A 22951-nucleotide genomic window follows, 5' to 3' on the forward strand; every position below is an offset into this window, starting at 1 on the left:
ATGAGTATTCCCAATAGCCTAAACAATAAATTAATATTAAATAGCCTAAATAAAAAATAAATTCATGCAACTTGTGCACAAAGGCAAACGTGTTGTGTGAGCTTTTTACACAGGGTGATGGACGAGTCACAGCTAGTGGTCTGTGAAGGAACTGTAACTTCTGCCCGATGCATCTACATTCTCCAAGAGGGACTTCTGCTTGTCTATGCCAATGGCCATATGTCCAAAGAGGGCAATATTTATATGGAAGATGGGACCCCAGCTCACACCGCCTGTGCAACACAAAGATGGAACTAGAGTCAGGGGATCACAGCTCTGCCATGGCCTGGCCCATAACTAGACATGAACCACAATGAACATATGTGAGCTATCCTCGACCGATCCCTGCAAAAGCGTCCTAGTAAACACTCTTAACCTGCAGCCAACCACCAAGACCCCCATTCTAACTACACACCACAGGGAGACCTCTGCAGATAAGCACCAGGAAGGTGGCATGGAGGTCAGTCTAGCAGGTATGAAGGGAGTCCCTGGAAACCCCATAACCCCAGATCTTTAAACCCAACAAGCTACAGCTCAACGATATCAGTACACCCCGATAAAAGTCGTCCGCCACCGTCCTAGTGTAAAGCAGACGTAGAGGACTGGGTGACTGATATACAGTACCTGCTAGATGCCACAAGTGTTCCAGGTGCTCTTCAATTTCCCCACTCTATAACGATATCTCAGCGGAGGGTCTTTGAAATTTGTAGTGGGGCTATCACTGTAGGGGCAACACACAGCTAGTCTTTGAGGTCGTGGGGTGGATATTGACTTGTATTGTACAGCACCCTGTCTCACTTACAGCATTGCATTTCTGCTTTCTGCTTCTGAGAAATTGGATTTTCTGTAACATAAGATTACAACTTCCCAACTATATCAAAATCAGCACCCTGTTTGCTAGACAGACCACACTTTTTAGCAGGTTACAAACTGTTGCCTTGTTTTTTAGGAGAGATGTAGAACTGTCTTACTTTAGAGTGTAAAATTGGTCTGCAGGTTGAACCTGAAGTTCTTTCAGGTTAAACATTCAATGAGGTTGTCTGGGCCAAAGCTAGTACAGGTCCAAAGCTAAGTAAAACCCTATAGGATATTACAGGCTGCTCTTGAAAAAGCATACACAATTTTATCAGGTTCACTCACAGAAATTTAACAGAATGCTGCTTGCAGTATTTTGTTGTGGCTAGTGTTCCTACAAGTAGCCGGAAACATTTCCAATAGGGACATCATTCAAAAGACAGTAAAATCACAAGACCTCATGTCAAAGGTGTTGAAAAAGTTAAGCATTCTCAAGAGGTTTGCTTCTCATTTTGAAACATTAACTTGGAATTTTCTTCTGAAAAAAATAGATTATTGTACAGTATGGAGTAAACACTTTGACGACAATGTTGCCTTGCACTTTTAAATTAATAATGACCTTACATGCATTGTCTTGCATACTTCAGTTAACTAGTGATGATAAGCAGACATTCAGTTTGGCTGGAAGCCCAGTACATCATCTCCAACAGCTCAGTTAGAAGAAGATGTGGTGACCTGCTCACATGGGCATTAAAAAAAAAAAGGATGACAGTTGGTTTAATGAACATCCCTTAAAACACAACTTGGTGTGGGTAGGAAACATCACTAATACATTCTTCTTCTTGTTTAGATTCACTTTCGATGTGATATTAACCTGGTGCATGTCGACATAAAGGAATGAAATATCAAGATCTTGAGATCATTTATTTTTTGATCTTGACAACGGTTTGAAATGTTGAGATTTATTTGGGGATCTTGTGTGATCCATATGTTTTACATTTATCTTGTGTAGCACTTTTTCAGTTGTGATGAAACTTGAAGGAGGACATTCTTTAACATGCTGTAGTTATCAAGAAAAATATGGTGCTGCTGTATATGGAAGTATCTCCACATGTCTCTTTATCTAGGTCAAACATACATTTTTGCATGTCTATAAAGTGGATGTAGGCCATGGTGATCTACTTTGTCATGTTCCTGGTAGCTCTGTAGCCATGGCATGTGACCAATGTCTCCCACAGGCAAAATGGAGAAATTCTCCAAGAATACATTAAACATTCTAATAAACCTGTTTATTGTTGCAACATCTCAAATCGCAAAGTTATGGTTAGGCATTACTGCCCACATTATTGCACCAAATTACTATTCACACACAATATGGAACACATACCCTTAAATAAAGCAGGTACAAAGCTGTTGGCTAACCAACACAGGAGCACAAACTGTGGTAAAGGCAATGTTGTCAACTTTTCAAAACGTTCATTTAGCAATATATACCAAACATGCTTGAAAAGTAGGTTGGTAAATGCTGTGCAATAAGAGTTGTTTAAATGTCATGCAAAAGCCCATTGTGGTTTTAAATGTTTTTTTTTTTTTTTTTTGATGAGTTAAATACAATACCGAAAAAGGCAAACATGTGAAAACAGAAGACTGAAAGCTTTTGCCTGGGAGTGAAGTAATTTAACTGTGTTATATTTCTTGTAAACAGATTCTGCCCTCTTGTGGTAAACAGTGATACATTTACATTTACTGAGACTTGTTATCATTACCTTTAGAGGAAAAGTTACAAAACTGCACATTTCAAATGGCAGAAAACTAGAGTTATTGCCACTTACAGACATTAAATTTACACATTCAGAAACGTGTTATCCTGCTGGTTGTTAAATAGGGTCTTGGACCTTGGGGTTGTATCTGACTTACTACCAAGTTTCTGGTTGCTTTGTGAAAATGTTGAAAAGCAGTTTCAGAAGAGCCTAGATTCTATACCCATATAGTAGTGTACTATGATATAATATAATATACTATAATTTTCAATTCATGGCCAAAAAATTAATACAATGTAACCTATGTAGTATCTAAAAATTGTAACTCTTTACCCTGATGTTCAATGAGTATCACCTCAGTATTTAACTGCTTGCCAGAACAAATACATCATTTACAGCTTCTGTTTCCAAGTATAATAAATTATTGTTGTCAGTGGTAACCCATGAAAAAGCATTGTAAATTATTTTATTGAATTAAATATTTAGAAACTTATGTTGTAGGGCTTGTGCATTGTTCTGCTCAATCAGTCAATGTTTATCATTACCAATGAACAGGCATGGAAGATTTGCCATTTTGACTCAGGGTAGGTATTGTATTCATAATGAACTCATCTGGTTAATGACTTAAATTAAACCTGAGAAGGGACAATATTGTAAATAGTTTGTAAAAAAAAAATGATTATATATATATATATATATATATATATATATATTAGTAACAGAACCGCTGCCACTCAGGTTCTTTGCCCCTTTAAAAACTGACCCAACACACAGGAATGGAGGTTTCAAAAGCGCTGACGCGCTAATTTTTAATAAACAAACGAAACACAAAATAAATACCTCGCTCTTTAATGAACTACACAAACGGGAACCTAAAGTGATCCACAGGACGGCTAAGCCGTTTACCTGCTACAAGCACCAAAACACTCTCTTTAAACTTACTTTTTTAACAACTGCTTGGAAGCAGAACACCCCTTCTGCCTCCTTCTCCTCATCAGCCCCTGAGCAAACTGCCAATCTCCATTTTATACCCTGCACCTGGTCCTAATTTACAATTACCGCTCCAGGTGCAGGGGATAATTAAACAATAAAACAATTAAATTAAACCATAAAGCAAAACAATTAACAAAACTGATTAAACAAGTCTTATGCAGGGAGGATTTTAACCCCCCTCCCCGCTATGTTACAATATATATATATATATATATATATATATATATATATATATATATATATATAATATAAAAAATAAATAAAGAGCGTTCAGAGAGAACAGTTGTTATTTTTTATTATATGAAAATCCTTTAAAGACTTGAAGTTCAAACATAACAAATTAAAAATTAAACCACTCAAATCAACTCAATGTTCCATCATTGGATATAAATAAAAGTATAAACATATAGCTTAATATTGAAATAATTTTAACATAATCTTTTACATTTCGGGGCGGGAGGGATGAAGACAAGCACTTAATCAATCTAAAAGTACAGCATGTTATTAAATCTTATTTTTTTCTATTCATTTAAATTTAAACAGTGCAGATTGAAGTTTCAGCACAGCCGTGAGCTGTAAAACATCCAGGTCCATTTCTTTTCAACAAGAATAAAGTTAAAGAATAAAAAAAGAACACCTGTGCAGTGTGTCCAGTTCAAGACTTCCAAAGGTTAGGCCTTGTGGTGCTGAGGGGGGTAATACTAAGTGAACCAGAACTCCATCAGCCATTCAAAAAGAAAAAAAAAAATAAAGTACATATTGTCTTATTCTTAGCTTGGCTCACTCTCTATGTCTGTTTCGAGAACGCTGTTGCCCAAGCAAAGCGAATTAACATCTGTAGTATGAAAAAACACTTTTTGTGAACTCCTTTGACTTCCATCCATGAAGTGTGAGGTTCCTATATGTGACAATTCCTGTTCAGAATGGGTTGTGTCCATTGATAAAGGTGTGCTAAGAAACGATTGTCTCAAATTCCCTGGGTTCTCAGATGCACAGGGAGAGGGAGTCGTGACAAGCTGCGTAGCAGCATGTTTTGACTGCTTTGAGGGGGTACTTTGCTTGGCACAACTCCCTAGAGGGTTTTGGGCTACTGGGATTTGCTCTATAGATTCCACACTTTCCTGGTAGGAATTATTTGGCTTCTGTTTAGATGCAGACTTACAGCTTCCTTTTGAATCCACCAAACATTCACCTTCCAAGTTTACTGTAAGGGGACAGAAGTAGATTTACTGTGGGTTCATTAAAAAGGTCAAATGCATTTTATAAAACATTTTTATGGGTGCAGTGACATACAGATAAAATGAGTAAATGAGTTTAATGAAATACTTGAGGGAATAAAAAACAAACATACCTGCTAAGCTTTGAGTGGTCTGTTTTGGAGTATAGTATGAATTCTCACTTGTATCACTGGTTGCTTGTTTGATTTCTCCCTAATAAAAAAATATATATAAAAAACTAAAAGTCATTCCGAAAAATCTATCCAAGAAATGTTTGTTAACTGAATGTGTACCCAACAAAATTATCAACCAAGTTATATTGATCTTTCTATCTCTATTCTACTTGAATCCAGCACCCTCTCTCCCTCCTCATCCACTAAAAACTTCAGTTTCACCCTCAACCCCTCCCTCTCCTACTCTCAGCACATCTCGACTCTGGCACACTCCTGACGCTTCTTCCTCAGCAACATATGCAGAATTCTCCCCTTCCTCACCAATTACTCCACGCAGCTCCTAGTTCAGGCCCTGGAACTGTCCCGCCTCGACTACTGCAGCTCCCTCCTGACCAGCCTTCCTGCTTCTGCTACCCGTCTGCTCCAACACATCCAAAACTCTGCTGCTCGCCTTGTCTTTTCCCTCCCTAGTTTCTCCCAAGCTACACAGCGGCTCTGCTCTCTACACTGGCTCCCTATCACTGCTCACATCCAATTAAAAACTCTTGTATTCACCTATCGCTGTCTTGACCTTTCTGCTCCCTCCTATCTCCAGACTCCTATCATTTCTCCCTACACCCCCTCTCGCCCCCTCCGCTCCTCCACCAAGACAAACCTGTTCAGACAGCATCTGTAAACCTCAACTCTCGACTATACTGGACTATACTTATACATTACTGTATTCTTTATTTTGCTCTTACTTAAATTTGATCTTATTGTACTTTCATAACTGCGCTTATCTGTATTATCAGGTCTGTAATGTTATATTTTATAATGCAATACTTTTTACTGTTATTTTGCAACAACTGTAAGTCGCCCGGGATAAGAGCGTCTGCTAATGAATGAATAAATACATAAATAAATAAATAATATTGTGGGTTTGCAGATTTAGAAATGAGTTGTTCCTATATATACAACCCCCCCCCCCCCCCCTTCAGTTTGATAGTTTATATTTTTAATAACAAAAAGCTCACCCCTGCACAATCACCATTGGACATCTTAATGGTTACGTGGGTTCTATCCTGGTACTTGAAAGCACTGTGAAAAAAAGATACATTTTTAATTTTTGTGTGCAATTACAAGATTTTACACAAAACAATTTTAACTCTGGGGATAATCGGGATAATCAAAATGTTACCTGGACCTTGCAGATAAGGGCGAATCACAACCAACAGAGGTCTGCATTGCTGGCACATTCTATAAATAGAGGATTGAACAATTATGACACAGAACAGTTACGAGTTAGCCTTGGCCTCTTCACTTTGCAGAGTTTTTTTTTTTTTTTAGTTAGGCCATGGCATAACTCTCTATTTTTTTTTTCTCTCTACAGAGGAAAAGTTAAGATTAGTGCTAATTGGGATATGTGGATTGTATTTTCAATAACTTTAACACATATACTTTTGGATCAAATTCAGTTACTTCAAACTGAATAGCTCTACAATTCTAAAGTAGTTGCTTTTTAAAAATGTATTTTCACCTGAGATCTGAATGTTGATGATGTTGACTCCAAATCCTTATCCTGGTTTTTAATACTTGTAGTATGCCTCTGTTTCACTATATATTCATACGTACTCAGCTTCTTTGTCACTGTAAAGATACAGAATGCTAAAAAATTCAAACAAAATAAAAACAAGCACTGTATAGTGACCTAATGAAAATTATTAGTTTATAATAATCAAGAAGGGAGCCATTTTTACTGCTAGTTGAAAGGAATAAATTATTGGGAGATGTTACTGAACCATGTTCAGGACTAAATAAACTTTACATTTGTTATTTGCTATACAGCAAGTGTAGTCTTCTGGAGTTATGAAGTCATGGCTTGCTTATAACAACTCACACAGGTAAATATGGAATCCAAGTAAATGTCCAAGCAACAAGAGAGAGGCCAATCCCATGAGAATGGAAATGAATGCTGGAACCAGAATCCCTGCTGAACTTGTTTCCATGGGAGACACCGGAAGAAATGCCAGCCACGTGCTGTTCTCCTGAATTTCTTTAGAGAAAAACGAATACTTTAACAACAGGAAGACAGATGCCACTAGGCATGTTGTGACAAAGTATTTTGGATATAGTAATTTTGCATTATACTGCATTTGCCTTTGTTGCAACCAGAACAGATTTCAGAGATGTGCATAAGTGCTGCATTACAAAGTCAACGTGTCTAAAATACTCTATGTAGTCCCACTGCACACCCTATCAGTGCAAAATTAAGTGTAAAACATGTGAACAGACACTAAAAAACCCCACTTGATTAAGAGTGAATTTAGACACATACCATGAAACTGAGGAGCAGTGCGCAGCTGAGTAGGATTCACAAAATGTTCAATGAAAACATACAGGATCACAAGCACCATCAGAATAATACCAAGGACTGCAGAAAGCACAGTACAGAAGAAAAACCTACAAAACAATGTAACACTTGTTTTTAAATGGGATTATAGTAATCCATTGAACCCTAGATTATACAGTAGAAATAGGCATGCAAATAAAGCAAACATTACACCTATACTGTAGATACTATTCATTATTTCTAGAACTACTTTATGGAATTCGGGTACAAAAAAACTCCCCGATGTAGTTAACACAGTTTAACATCACACTCTGCGTCAGGAAATAGAGTTCAAGTATCAATAGATCCCCTTGTTCCTATGCAAAACAATTAAAGGTTTAGATTTCAATATTGGTTTGAAATAAAGTCAATTATCTAAACTAATTGGGACTGATACTAGTTTGCATAATCGGTTTGTATGGATAATCGAACAGGTATTAATAACAATTACTGTACATTTAAATATATAGAATAAAGTTAACATACACAAGTACTAGTACACAAGTACCTACTGATGATATAGCTAGTAACCTATTCTATCACATTAAGTAAACAAAATGACAAAGCTTTACAAATCATTAAATTAATGCAATTCACTAAAACTTTAACACCTACGTACCATATACCAAACTTTGAAAATCAAAGAATACAATTTAGTACAACTTTGACACATTACAGAACTTGAGGAATCATTAAACTTCAGTAAAATGTTTTTATACTTTGATACTTGCTGTTAAGGCATTGTAATAACCTGTAATTGAAATTAATCAAATAAAAGTTCTTAGCTGAGCAATATCATATAGACTGGACTTCCAGCCCTTACTGAAGAAATAGAAGAAAAATCAAGAACAAGGTGATTGTTTTAATTTACTTAACTGCAACAATTTAAAGCACACAATGCTCCATCTTAGGTTTTGGTGGTTTGAATAATTCTGTAACTTTCATTTGTCTCAGTCTGCTGGTCCTTTTTTTTGCAGCTAATCTCGCAGCCGTTTTAGCAGCTGAAGCTGTGTGTGTAATACACCACACGTAGTTCACCACGAGATCACAGGTGCGTTCGGTTGATTAGACAGTATGGTACATCAAAGATCGGATAATTGACTCTCTACTATTGTTTTTACTGAAACTCACTGCAAACCTGTGCACAGTTTTAGGAACGATAACTCTACTAAAACTACATAACAACTATTTAATCATTTATTTTGGGGATATATATCTGTAAAGTTACTTTCAAACAAGGAGGAGGCTTGTGACGATCATGGGAAGACCAAGGACATGCTGCAAGCTGTGTTTTTTCTTTTCTTTTTTTTTTGCCCCGTTTTATCTTTTTCCACACCCTTGTGCTGGCACCCTACTATAATTACAGGATCAGTAATTAGAAATTGAATTAGTTCCACCTGAACCACAGAAAAGGAATACAAATCCATTAATATAGTTGTTTGTTTTGCTCTGACTGGTATAATTTCCTTCCTGCTAATAGCAAGATCTTAGATGTTTGTTGTGATGGTTTAAAGGTGAATTTTAAGGTTGTTTGAGGTCAATTTTAAGGTCATGTAGGGTAAAGTTTTGGCCTGTATATATTTCACATATAATGACTTTAGAAAACCAAGGAATTATAAATTAGCATGTTTTCATGATCATTAAACATATATATGGTTCACTCTCCCTTTAATATTATTATTATTTATTTCTTAGCAGATGCCCTTATCCAGGGCGTCTTACAATTGTTACAAGATATCACATTATTTTTACATACAATTACCCATTTATACAGTTGGGTTTTTACTGGAGCAATCTAGGTAAAGTACCTTGCTCAAGGGTACAGCAGCACTGTCCCCCACCTGGGACTGAACCCACGACCCTCCGGTCAAGAGTCCAGAGCCCTAACCACTACTCCACACTACTGCCTTCATATATCAGTGTGCTTGAACATCAGGAATCTATTGGGCAGCGAAAAGTGTCAGTCTTCCTCTTTTCAGTCACTACAGAAAAGGTGGCTTTATTTTGACAAATGATAGAAGTCATTTTTAGGAAGCTGGTGTTAATTTACTCAGTATAGATGTGGCAACTTACCAGTAGTTCCTTCCCCCGACACAGTTATTCAGCCATCTGCAGTGGTGATCAAAATCAGAGATGCACTTATTGCAACTACTGCAGTGTTTTGCTTTTAGTCCACTGTAAATCAGAAGTGCATATAATGACTGAATGTTTATATCTGTTATAGCACAGCACATATTATTCTGATTTATTCAGGGATTCAAGAGAAAATGATATTCACCTGCCATAACTCAGTCAACAAGATGTCGGGCGACAATGAGCTATCATGGGCAGCAAAGATGGCACTAATTTAAATTATTTTGGCAGGATATATAACTATCATACAATGGTTACCACCACTATTTCCTTTAAGGAAGTATGTGGTGGCAGTCTGAAATGAAGATGAACCAGCCAACTGAGCAGCCTGTATTAGTCATCTGTCAAAGCTTGGGGAGGTACAGCTATTTCCTATATTAAAGACTACATGTCAGGGACTGCTACTTACATAACTAGAAAACCAATCAATCAGTCATATCAGTGACAGACCATTTAATTAAAAGATTTAGCTATTTTTGGTCCAACCCCTTTATAGGATTTCAAGCAAACAAACAAAAACAAAACATTATTCATAATAATAAAATGAATAGATACATCCAAGATAAGAGAATAAAACCACCTACACGTCGACTTCACACAGGTAGCAATGCAGGTTCTGTATTGCATGAGGGTGCTTCGCCCTGTCTAAGGCTGGCATTGGACTCCTGTAGTTGTTCTTGGCACGTACACTGTGGTCTGCAGGATCAATGGAGACAGCAACTATATGCATAACAAAGTGAGAAGCAAATGCTATGCCAATTATCTGTGTAAATATAGGAGTCAAGGAATAATTGAACACGTTATAGACAAACACATGTCTTAAAATGAGGGACCGCTGTACAGTACATAAAGCATAAAACTTGCAGGGCTGAGACACTCTCATGATTCTTGCCGGTATTTTTATAATGTAATAATGTATAGTGTTGTGGATTATTACTAATTAAGTTCTGCATGCATATTGGTAATAGAGAAGTAGTGATAGCTAATGTAGCTATAGTGAAGTGAATGGATACACTCAGTGTCCTTGTATATAAACATAAACACCTAGGCCTCAAGGAACACCCTTAGACTATCTCGGCACTGAATCTGATGATGAACCTCAACCCCCAGGTACAGATCATTTTCAGTGTTTTTGGGACAACTACTAGGTCCTAATGGGTAACTACGTAGGATTGCAAAGCTTCCTTAATATCTAAAGTCCTATAAAGAGTGACAGGCTTTTTATTAAACTGTAATGCAGAGATGGAAATAAGACTCCAATTGCATAGCAGTTTGATCCATTCCTGGTTTTACTATGAGTTTAATAAGACACACCTGAGCTTGTTACCTATACACTGTGGCTAATCAAGCTTGTAGTAAAACCTGAAATGGGTGAAACTGCTATGCAATGGGAGTCTTATTTCCATCACTGCGTTTAAAGTCTGATTAATTAGTGTACCTTAGCCCTTTCTAGCACCCAATAATGTGCACTTCCCAAAGTTACTTGTACAAATAGCAAATAGTGTGTGCTGAGCTCATATGTTGCTTAGAACTTTGTCTAGGTATTCACATGCCTAGAGAGAGCCTGTATTAAAAATGGGAGATACTGGGCTGTCATATATTTTATATGTTGCCCAATATTAAAATATAATAATATAATATAATTATACTGATACATAAAAACATGTCTATACTTGTATTCACTTTAATGTGTTCTGTTCCTTATCACTTTTAGCAGTGTACTGACCCTGAAAAAAAACAGTATAACTGAGAAAAGATTGTTTTTGTAATAAATATCACTGCAGAAGATTCACCTATATAAACAAGGATACACAGTAGCCAGCATACTTCCAGTTGTAAGGCAGCAGAGGTATGTAGATTCCAAACCCTACAATAGCCAGATATGTGTAGAACAGCCAAGCGACAAGCTGGAAGGAGTGTATAGGCAATGACCAGCCGTTCACTCTGGACCGCCGTGGAGGGGTAACCAGATCATTTCTGCTGTCTTCCCGTGCAGGTCTAGTCCGTCTTACCCTCCTATCATAGCAGTTCATCTGCAAGAGAATACAAAGCCTCATGTATATGCAAGGGAACACATTTGCAGGCTCACATATCACGCAAATGGAAGTGCACGGCCAAAACATGATACGGCTAAAAAGGCTGGCTAAATCACATGCTAAAAAGCTGTGTAAATGGACCCAAAACTAAGTTGTTGTTGTTTTTTTTTTACATAGCAACAAGTTTGAAAGCATTGGGTTATTATCATAACCCTGGTTCCCTGAAATAGAAATATTAACCATTACAAATAGGTGATGTCTCTTTAAGAGCACCCGAACACGACAACTATACCAACGCTGTTTGTCAGAGCCTGTGACACTGCTGAGGGCCCCCGAGCCTATAAAAGATACCATTTTTTTTATATGTCATTGCTGCAGCTAATGTAATGGTTAATATTTCTACTTCAGGGAACCAGGGTTATGATAATAACCCAAAGTTTCCTTTCAAATGGGAAATATTAACCATTACAAATGGGTCAGAATACCATTGCTGTCGCGGAGGACAGTCGCAGGACTAACAGCCACAAGCTAAATTACCCCAGCATGATATGCGATATGGAAGCAACTCACCTCATGACTGTGTTGTAGGGCTGAACTGGGAGGCCCCCTTTAACACTCTCGTGCCTGCGGGTCCACAATGTTTAGCCGGTAGAACCTGTGAAAGTGTGGGGGAAGGCCCACACTGCCGCACTGCAAATGTCTCTTACAGATGCACCCTGGAATCAAGGATTAAGTCGTCTGGTTCCTGGTGGAATGGCCAGTGGTCAGTCAACTACTTAGACAGACGCTGTTTTGAAATTGCCTGTACTTAGCCCCGTAGCAGACAAAAAATTTCTGCCAACTCTGCATCCTGTCAACATAATACGTTAAAGCTCGAACTGGGCAAAGTGTATGAAGCTTTCGCTCTTTGTCGGAAGGAAAAGGGACGGAAAGCCTCCAGTTCCACTAATTGGTTGACATGGAACACTGAAATGGTTTTCGGCAGAAAGGCAGGGTTGGTACGAAGGTTTCCCTCTTGTGAGTGCATCGAGCACCACAGTCAGTCTCCAACGGTGAAAAATGTCTTTTCAAAGCCATCCGGGTTCACTTCAAAAATTGCACCGCCAGGAAGTGAGCTCCTGGAGAGACCCCATCAGTTCTGATGTGGCAGGCCAAGATGGCTGGCAGATAGACCTTCAAAGTCGAAGGGGATTTCCCTTCATCGAATAGGTCCTGTAAAAATTGCAGTATAATTGCTAAAGGGAAGGTCGTGGGTTCGGACCCACGCTGCAAGCACCATGTCTGAAATACACCATGTCTGAAATACACCCCACTTATAGGCGTACTGAGAGTGGGTGGAGGCTGCTCTGGCATTTTGCAGGGTGTCAAGCACCCTATTTGACAACCCTAACCGGCTCAAGTGCAGCCATTCAGGGGCCAAACCCAGAGCTGGATCAGGTGCCCTGTGCATGACTGAGGTTGCGCCACTTCGGCAGCTCCCACGGCTTGCCGCTCAGGAGCTGTCAGGAGCTTTAGGAAAGCATTCATTATGATTACTCTGTCATCCGACAGAGTGGCCAACATTGTCTCTGAGTTTAGACGCACTCCCAGGTAGGAGGCTGTGTAAGGATTTTGAAACTCTTGCCCATGTTTTGCCCTGGCCCTGCAGGGAGTAACTGGCTTTTTATAACTCAGCAAGTGCAGCTGTGACCTTGGAGGGATGATAAAACATTTGTTTCTGCTTAGAAAACTGTTTTGAGCCTATACACAAACCATAATCAAACCAATTAAAACTGGTTCTAAAACCATTTACTTGTGTTAAAAGTGACATGCTATAACTTTAGGTAAGTGTCACGGAACACATAATAACACACTATACAATTGGAATACGTAGGCTTTTTGTGAGAACCACACACCTTGTGTGGGGCAGTGTACACATTGTTCCAGTTAAAATGCACAAGCACTTAGCCTATTGTTTCATCAGCCACCTGTTCTTTTCCATTATACTACAGTTACGTATGCTTCCCATTTAAATGGTGAAAGAAGTGAGAAATCATTGAAACTGTAAATATTGTGTGATTCTCCTGAGTTTGATGTAAGCTCTGAATCAATGAAGGGTTAATAAACTGTACAAACAACCTGTACATAGCTGCTGCACATCAGCAGTTTGCACTGACCAGTCTTGTCGTTCAACCTTGTGACGCGTGGGTATAGCGCTTTGCTGCCTGTGAGAACTGAGCAAAACTCATAGCATTGTTCTTAAATGTAACTTCTTGTTATCTGGGTTTCTGCTGACATTGGTAAAGTGAAGAAGAAAAGCAAATGTTAACTTTTAATGTGCTGTGTCTCACACCATGCATCATGCTAGGGACATAAGACCAAATTTGGTCAAGGACATTACGTAAACTAGCTATATATCTGTGCTGTACGAAGTAATTGGTTAGCTCAGCTCAATAACATCTACACTGATGCCAGCTCAGAAACTAACATCTCTGTGCCATGCCGGCTCAGAAAAAAGCCAACATCTCTGATTCCCTGAAAGCTCAGCTTGGCTCAGAAAATAACATTTACACTGATGCCAGCTCAGAACACCATCAACTGAGGCCTGTGTGTGAGATCACGGATGTCTCACATTTGATTTGCTTTGTTCCTATGTGCATTTTGATTCCTAAACAAACTATTTTTGATTTGAGCTACCTGAAGAAAATTGGCTTATTATTTTAAGAAGAAACCAAACCTCTTACAGCTGTCTGAAAAGGAGTCAGTTGGCTCTTCATACTGTTCATCGCCAGACCTAAGAGGGACAGTTGACCGGTTATGATGTCTGTGTGAAGCTGTGCTTGCTCTGGAGACATGGCGCAGGTGAGCCAGTTGTCCAGGTAGTTGAGGACGCTGATGCCTTTGAGTCTCAATGGGGCCAATATGGCTTCTATGCACTTCGTGAAGACACGAGGAGCCAGAGAGAGGCCGAATGGCAGGACACAAAACTTGTACGCGGCCCTTTGAAAAGAGAACCGTAGGTACTTCTAGTGTGCCGGTCTTACTGGGATGTGGAAGTAGGCGTCCTTTAGGGCCACCGTAGTGAACCAATCGCCTGGCCTGATGGATTGCAAAAGCCATTGCATAGTCAGCATCTTGAACCGCCTCTGACTCAGATACAGGTTTAGTTGTCTGAGGTCAAGGATCGGTCTTAGGCCTCCGTCCCGCTTTGGCACCAGAAAGTACTTTGAGTAGAACCCGTTGTTGGTGTCTGATGGGTTTACAATGGGAATTGCCCGCTTCTCTAATAGAGATGCTACCTGCTGAGCCACCACAGCAGCGGTTTGTGGGTCTGTAAATTATGTTTTTATCACAGTCAAAATGGAGGAGGGGCATGTTGTAATTGAAGAGTGTTGCAGGGTGTTGCACAGTGTTGAGCACCCAGGTGTCTGTGTTGCATGTATCCCAGTGTTCCAGGTGGTCTCTTGAAAGATGGCCCTGGGTCTGAGGCAGCAAACCCCTAGGGCTGATTCTTCTGTGGCGCAGCCTGTGGCTGTCACTTTGGTGTGACGTGCCTGGGTTTACGCCGGCCTCCTCTAAACCCTTGGTTAGAGGGGGCTGGTGTTCCCACAGCAGCGGAGGGCAAAGGATGGGCCTGGCCCTGTGGAGCCTGGAATCTGGGGCGCCACTGGTGCCCAGATTGCCACTGCTGCTTTTGTCGCTGCTTGCGCACTGGAGGGTAGCGTTTGGAGAGAAGACGCACCATGGCAGACTCTCTTACGCGATGGGAGCGTTGCAACATGCCATCCACCACAGGACCGAAGGTGTGTCCGGGGGTGACAGGTGTGTCCAGCAGCACAGTCTTATCTCCCTGAGACAGCCACAACTGCCTGCGTGCAGCTACCAGTGCTGCCAGGTTTCTGCCTACAGCCTGTCCACTGAGCTTGGAAAGCCGCAGGAGAATTCTGGCTATGAGGCGGAGCTCATCCTGTTGTTGGACAGAGGGACCTAGGTCTGTAAAGGACCTGACTAGGTGCGCCTGCTATGCCACTAGGATGCTGTTGTAGTTACCCAGTTGTGCTGAAAATGAATTAGCAGCATACTCCTTCTTTAGAATCACTGCAGTGACCCGACATTGCTTGTTTGGGCACACAGCGTCCTTGGCAGCAGGGACAGGTTGGCAGTCTGTACCAACTCTGCAATAGAGGCTTCCACTGGTGGAAAATGGTTCAGCCCCAGTTTGTCTGCATCAAAAACCTTATAAAGCGCATCCGCTACACGTGGGATGGCTGCGGATGTCGCTGTGTGGTCCCAGGAGGACTGCAGCTCAAACATGCAGGGCTGTTGTTGCTCTCTGCATCAGGGGTATGAGCTTGGCTCACAGCGATGGTTGCTGCAGTGGAGCTATATCAGATTCCCTTTCCTCCAGGTATGAGGCTCGCCCTTCTGAGGCATCAATGGAGACAGCGTCCTCTAAATCGTCCAGCACCACAGGTGGCGGGACAGTAGGAACTTGGAGCGGCGGGACTGACTGCATTTGGGGTGGCAAAGTCAACCGCCCCTGTATCAGCTCTTTCAGAATCTCCTGCGGATGCGATCAGGGCTGTGAGAGCAATGTTTTCTCCTCTTAGCAATCCTAGGTGGTGAACAGGAGCAGGAAGAGGAGGTGGAAGAAGGAGATCTGGGTCTCTCACTTTTTTTACTGTGCTGCTTGCCACGGGGCGAAGCAGGCTCCTTCTGGGGTGCTCTGGGCCTAGACAAGTAGTACACTTGTCATAACCGTCTAAGCAGGACCAAACCAAGTGGTGATCACCTCCGAAAAGCGGGCGATCGAACCACTAGTGGCAATATCTGAGAGGCTACTGGAACGCTCAGTGCAAGCCTGAAGCAGAACCAAGTGATGATCTACATCTGAACCCAGGAGATCAAACAACCAGGACAAAATGAGGTTGAAGGTAGTCTATTTATCCATTTACTTTCTTTTATTCTTCTATATGTCGCATTGTCTAATTTGAGCTGTTCTAATACTACAAACTTGACATCATTTATGTCATGTCCCTGACTGGTGAAGTGCTGTACTATTGGTTCATTCATTTTTTTATTTCTAATTAATGAAAGGTGGTTCTGAATTCTTTTATATAAAGTAGTTCCAGTCTCTCCAACATATTTGATTTCATCACATTTTTCACAGGCTATTCCATAAACAACATTGCTATTTTTACAGTAGGTATTAGTTTTTAGTGGATATGTGGTGTTCTTATGTTTAATTATATTTTTAATATGTTTAATTATATGTAGTAATTATATAGAATAATTATATAGAAGAATAAAAGAAAGTAAATGGATAAATAGACTGAACACGATTATGCCAGCGGGACTCAACAGAAAAGAATGAACTAATTAACTTCAATAAATATATAACATTTAAAAAAATAAACAAAATTCATTCAAAAGTTGTGCATGCTGATGCGCTGGGGGGGCCAAATCTAGACTGATCCTCAGAGCCAGCATTGCATGATATAATAAAAATATAAGTTTATATAAAGTAGTGTTAATTAGAATTAATACAGATTCAAAGATAGAAGTAAAAATGATGTCACAATATATATTTTTAATATGTTTAATTATATGTTTAATTATATTATATATATATATATAAAATAATAATAATATACTCAAAACAAGAAGAGAATATAATATATAACAGTACTGTTAAAATATATGCTCAAAAGAGCGAAAAACACAAGATACACTACAGCCGACTAAAATGTTAGGTCCCTCGGAAGGGGCAACTAATTAAGCTGCCTGCTTCAGTGGAGCAGCAGGCAGCTGAGACACAAAACAAACACTAACATATCGCTTCAATTTTTTTATATTTTTACAATTTCTTTCAGCGATTTAGTCAATAATGTATCAAAAAGGTAGAAAATATCGAAAAAGATAGAAGAGAAAGTATATTTCACTTAGAGTACAGGCTCAGTAATTTCCTGAAGAAAAAAATGGCATTTTTTGTCCTGTGATGCGGCTTCTTATAGGCTTGGGGGCCCTCAGCAGAGCCAAGAGACGAGCAGCGTTGGTATAGTTGTCAGGTTCGGGTGCTCTTAGAGACAGCACCCATTTGTAATGGTTAATATTTCCCATCTGAAAGGGAACTGTGCCTTATGTTCATGAGGATCCCATTTGCGACGTAACTTTGCACAACTTTCTACTATAACTAAAGCCCGGACCAAGCAAGTCTTTATTAACAACTGAGATCTGCTTAAAGTAGCCCTGGCAAGATGATTTAACCAAACAGAATTTTTTTAAAAACAAAAATAAGCATACAGTAGGAGGGGTTTAGAGACCTCTTCAGTCAGTATTTTTTTATTTTTTTATGCGACACCATTTATTCAATTTTTCAAATTATTGTCAGGGCTTCTGATGTCCGGTTTTAACCGATAAAAAACGATAAAACACCACCGATACAAAAAAAATGAAATCGGTGTATAGCCATTAAACACCGGTGGAAAAAACCCCAGAAAAACACTGGAAATGGTTACTCAATTCACGTTGACCACCCCTTTCCCATTTAATAATAATAATAAAAAAACTACTACTACTACAAAAAAGCTACCTTTCCGAGTGCAGCTGGACAATGTCTTTCCTCCCTGACTTGTATCTATCATTGATTCATTCTGAATACTTTAGTAAGTGACAGCAAATTCCTACATATCTATTGGAGACTTAAAACAAGATTACAATTATTAATGGAGGCTTGTTCGCGCGATTCAAAGCTGTATTACAGTTAAGATACAGAGGATGACAACAGAACTGCAAATTGTGGTGAAATGTAAAACAATGCCTACACACAAAAACCCCAGAAGAATGTGCCTGTAAACCATAAGTAGTTTGTTGTGGAAGACAGCAAAAGAAAGAAGGTACAACTTAAGTGTGCAAGTACTGTCGTGTTACCATACATATTTTGAAAGAAAAAACACACCCAAGCATTTTGGAAAGTAACCGAAAACAATAATTTCATACAGTACATAAAAAGTGAAAGCCCTGAAAAAAAAAATGAAAATAGCAAATAAGCACCAAAAAAATGAAATAAAAAAAGAAGCCCTATTAAGATTACTATAAAGTAAAAAATTAGAAAAAAAAATTACACCGTCGTTTGCATAAAGAATGAAGCCCTTTGCAAAGCATAGACATTCTTGTATCGTTTATACTTATGTTATTTCCATGTTTGGTGACTGAATAGCTGATTGATTTAAAGCTTAGACTTATCTGTCCCTTAGCAGTAAGATAAGATTAAATTCATGTTACACTAGCCTTGCGATTTGTAAAATATGCTGCAAAGAAATTAAGCACTGTTTACTGGAAATGCAATCAATCTTTTCACCCACTTAAGAAGACGCCAAGACATTAATGCAGATTGCAAATCAGCCACTCAAACAGAAACCCCAGCGTACCATTAGAAAGAGAGTTCACTGCAGCAGGTGACACAATAAAGAATATATAAGAAGTTCTCTCTGAAGGCCAAACGTTGACCAGTTAGTGTTTTTGAAGAGAACCTTAAGTGAACAATGCATGCCATATAATTTCGGCGCTTACAGTATGTGACGTGCCTACAGCTAACACTGAAGAACCTGACTGTCAACACAGTTTACATAAATAGACACAAAAACTAAACTATGGAACATGAATAGAATAGGGGTGAGGTTGTTCACTGCAGCTGTAAACTGCACACTTTTTAGTTTTGATTGTCTTATTGGCAACATTGAAAATTGTTCTGGTAAATGTTTTGATTTTGAGGGTGTATCACACTCAGTATGGGAATGGGAATCCTTTCTCTGAAATATAAACAATTATTTGCATTTATATGTCACGTTCACAAATGTGTTTACTGGTAATTAACATATTTTTCGTTAATAGATTGATGATTAACAATTGAATGTTTTTCCAGTTACAGTAGCAACTTTTGCATAAATAAAACAATACAGATCTCATCACTGGATTATATATAGTGGCACATCTTTAAGCTATATTAAGCTAGTTGAACTGTTTTAACGGTTGATATCACATTTGATTTAATTTTTGTGTACTTGTTTGCATTACTACTTTAATAAAAAGTAAATACAGTACATGTTAAGAATTGATTTAGCAAGTTCAAAATAACAAAGACAACATTGTATCGTATCCAGTGGCGTAACTTTGGTTTCAAAAGTGTGTTTGTGTGTGTGTGTGGGGGGGGGTCAGTTGACTTGAGTCTTCGAAGCGCACTGAAGCTCCGCTCAGATCGGAGCCTGGATCCAGGACCAGATCCCTTTAGTACAACCGGCTCCTGAGGCAGCGCTGAGCGCTAGAGCGAGTGTGGCATAATGCAGATTTAATGAGAATTGCAGTTTTCAGCTTCCATCCACTTAAAATATGCAGATGTAGCTAGAATCTCAAACGTATTATTTACGATAATGTAAATAAAAAACAAGCTCCAGACAATGAGTTTAAAACTTCAAACATGTTCCTGTTTACAGGTAAGAACTCAACTTTACTGTGATGAATATCAGAATGTTCGTTGTAGTAATTGTTTACTTATTCGTTTAAAAATGTTTAGTAAAATGTGACCAAGAGTGAGTTTTTGGAACATTGATAAATAGAGATGCGAGTCTGTGCAATGTACTTACATACACAAAATAATGTAGAATCCATAATATATCGTGATTAATTTGGTATAATAATTGTGTAAAAAGTTATTGGTAATGTATTTAGTTTTTATTGATGTCTATATTTATTTGCACAAGGCACACGTGTCATTTTGCTGTTAACTTTCCTGTTTCAATTTAAAATGAAAAGTTAAACTGTAAAGTAGACAGAAACCTCAGTGCGATAACATTAGTAAACAACACGAGCTATGGTGAATTACAATTTTAAACCATTTTCCTGTGTTTTGGATAAGCAATGTAGTGCATCCTCCTCGATCTTTGGCCACCCGTTTGCCATTTTCCCCCAACATTACAGTGATTTCAGGCTGTTTACAAATTTGTCATCCGGGGTTTTCAAACTATGCGCCACGTATGTTCACTTCTCATTGGTCGGTTTCTCTAGTTAAGGTGTGTCCAGCTCCAGGATTGGATCAACATTACGGATCAGTGGAGCCTGATCCAGATCCTAGTAGTAAAACACCATCTCATGACCTGGGTCTGATCCTAGGTTTCTTTCCATTGGCTTCTATACTGACTAGTGATTATACCAATACATTTTTGTGAAATAAAAGTTTTAGTGCTCCTGAATGTGAGGGGGATATTTCCCCATCATTGAAAAAGTGAGGGGGACATGTCCCCCACATCCCGTGTAAATTACGCCTATTATCATATCGCAATGTCAAGATATGTACTGTATTGAACCCAAAGATACACACCCTTGCTGAACACATAAGTATATTTGTTAATACGTGTAGTCGGACAACTTGTCAGAACTGAATACTACAAAACTTAAAACAATAAAAAATAAAAAAAGCTCTTTGTAAACTTAACTGAAATCTAAAAATAACTCAGTATCTGCTCATTCAGGCCAAGGACAGCTGTAACAATGTCCTCAAACAGTGAAGTTACTGCTCAAATAAATCCATTAAATCCATTTTGTATCAAACAGAAAATATACAAGTCAATGGTTTTGTTTCGTTATAGCCATCAATACTGACCTTTCAGCAGATGCGTTTCTGGTATCCATGCATTTTTGTCACTGTTTTTTGCTGCTGGCAAACATCTGTTAGTTATGTACTGTACCTCAGTATGTACACTATTAATCAAATTCCATGTCTTATAAATAAAAAAAAAAGCTTTACTGTGCAAACAACACTTTAAGACCACCTTTTTAAACCAATACTAAAAAGAACAGCAAGTTAATAATTCAAATATTTAACCCACAAACACAGCAGTTGAAACATACATTTTTATAATGCTACTATAGACAACCAGTTCCACTTTGCTTTGACTCAACTGAAGACACCTTGTGCCATGTAGGACCAATATGATTGGATGTAGGTTGCCATGTATTCTGATTGGTAGCCACATTGGCGTGAGAACCTGTGATTGGTTGATAGGACTAACAAAACCCAATCTACAGACTAGTACTAAATCACTCCAGAACAACTTAAACGATGTAGACTTGTCTTGTTGAATCAACAATACTTCACCCTTTAACATGTTGATTGACATAAACAGTAGTGTATCAACTAATTCCTGCCTTATTTTCTGTGATCACTTCCCCTTGAATGATGAGACAGTTGTTAACTTAAAATAAACATAACTAAACTCATCATAGCACCACAGTGGATCGATCTCGCTTAAATATCTTCAGATAAATACCTGCAGATCCAGTGTTGCCGTGTCTCTGAGACTGAGTTGTATCCCCAGGATTGTTACAGACTGCTTTGGCATTGGCCATGGATCACAGTGTGGTTTCTGCATGTTTGTTATCATACAGGGCAGCAGCCAGCTTGTGAACGACTTTGTACAGCTTGTAAAAATCAACAGCTTTTTATTATGTTAACATCCTTTGTTACTGCAGTCTAATCAACAGACTGTATCCAAGTTACAGGTGAATGAATGGCTGCGGCACTCCCTCTAGTGGTAAAATAAAATTATACTAATTATAAATAAATTCCGAATAACTTTTTAAACAGACTTTCAAATAAAATAATATTTTTAAAATAAACATTTTGGTCATTGTTTTGTGTTTTGAGGTCCAGTTACCATACCACCACCCAAAAAATTCTGATCCTGACTTTTCATGGACCTCATTTGCTTGTGGTAATGTTAAAAAGTTGGAAGACCACATGAATTTGCTGCAGGAGTATGCCATTTAAATTTTGTTGTTTAGATTATTAAAATAGATCACAGTTAGCCTACTTTTAGGGCAAAAATCAAGGTGTAAAGTTTTTAGATTGATGCATATATTGGTAAAGACTCCCTCTGAGCTGTTCTTGACTTAAGCTACTTAAGCAAAGGGAGTCTACCACCAAGTATACTTTTAACGTCCTTACTCCAACTAATATGTTTTAGTTGCACAATTAAACAAAAGTGCATTCAAACTATGGTTTTAATCAATATAATGTGCAACAGTTTTCCTAAATGTATTTTAAGGTACCTTGCTGCATGGACTTGCTGCATGACTTGCTGACGATCTTTAAAATCGTTTCGGGAACTGTGCATTTGCTCAAAGCACATTTCGCAATTTGATTATATCTCGTTACTCAAAGATTGAAGAAGCTGTCTGTTCTTTTCTGTTTCATTCTGTACTTGTTTGGTACTTTCCATTTCGCAATTTGAGTAAAATAATATAATTATTTTAGTTGATTAATTAAAAGTACAAAACAGTTACAGGTTAAACAGAGTTTCCTGACTACCCACAAGCCCTTGTATCAAATTTTTGGTGTGTTCTTAGACCTACTTTGTGAAAAAGATACTACTGTTGTTTTGGAGTAAATAGCTTTGAGCCC

General features: G+C 38.6%; 1 protein-coding gene across 6 annotated transcripts in view; it reads right to left on the reverse strand.

The window, feature by feature from the left end:
- Positions 1 to 3846: 3846 nt before the first annotated feature.
- The window catches only part of LOC117435325 (palmitoyltransferase ZDHHC11-like), a 35532-nt gene continuing 16427 nt past the window's right edge, over positions 3847 to 22951 (reverse strand). For 2 of the 6 annotated variants that reach the window (XM_034058397.3, XM_034058393.3), the window contains exons 2-11: positions 11290 to 11511; positions 10063 to 10241; positions 9419 to 9520; positions 7292 to 7416; positions 6854 to 7009; positions 6494 to 6603; positions 6155 to 6213; positions 5991 to 6054; positions 4939 to 5017; positions 3848 to 4791 (exon numbers count right to left, since the gene is read on the reverse strand). In XM_034058397.3, the coding sequence (XP_033914288.3) occupies positions 4358 to 4791; positions 4939 to 5017; positions 5991 to 6054; positions 6155 to 6213; positions 6494 to 6603; positions 6854 to 7009; positions 7292 to 7416; positions 9419 to 9520; positions 10063 to 10241; positions 11290 to 11511 (1530 nt within the window). In that variant the 3' untranslated portion in view covers positions 3848 to 4357. Of the gene's footprint in view, positions 4792 to 4938; positions 5018 to 5990; positions 6055 to 6154; positions 6214 to 6493; positions 6604 to 6853; positions 7010 to 7291; positions 7417 to 9418; positions 9521 to 10062; positions 10242 to 11289; positions 11512 to 21818; positions 22159 to 22951 lie in introns of those variants that run through there. The other 4 variants (XM_034058395.3, XM_034058394.3, XM_059012733.1 and 1 more) reach the window with 4 other exon arrangements.

The sequence above is a fragment of the Acipenser ruthenus genome, chromosome 3 (assembly GCF_902713425.1).
Source record: "Acipenser ruthenus chromosome 3, fAciRut3.2 maternal haplotype, whole genome shotgun sequence".
In the NCBI taxonomy this organism is placed as follows: domain Eukaryota; kingdom Metazoa; phylum Chordata; class Actinopteri; order Acipenseriformes; family Acipenseridae; genus Acipenser; species Acipenser ruthenus.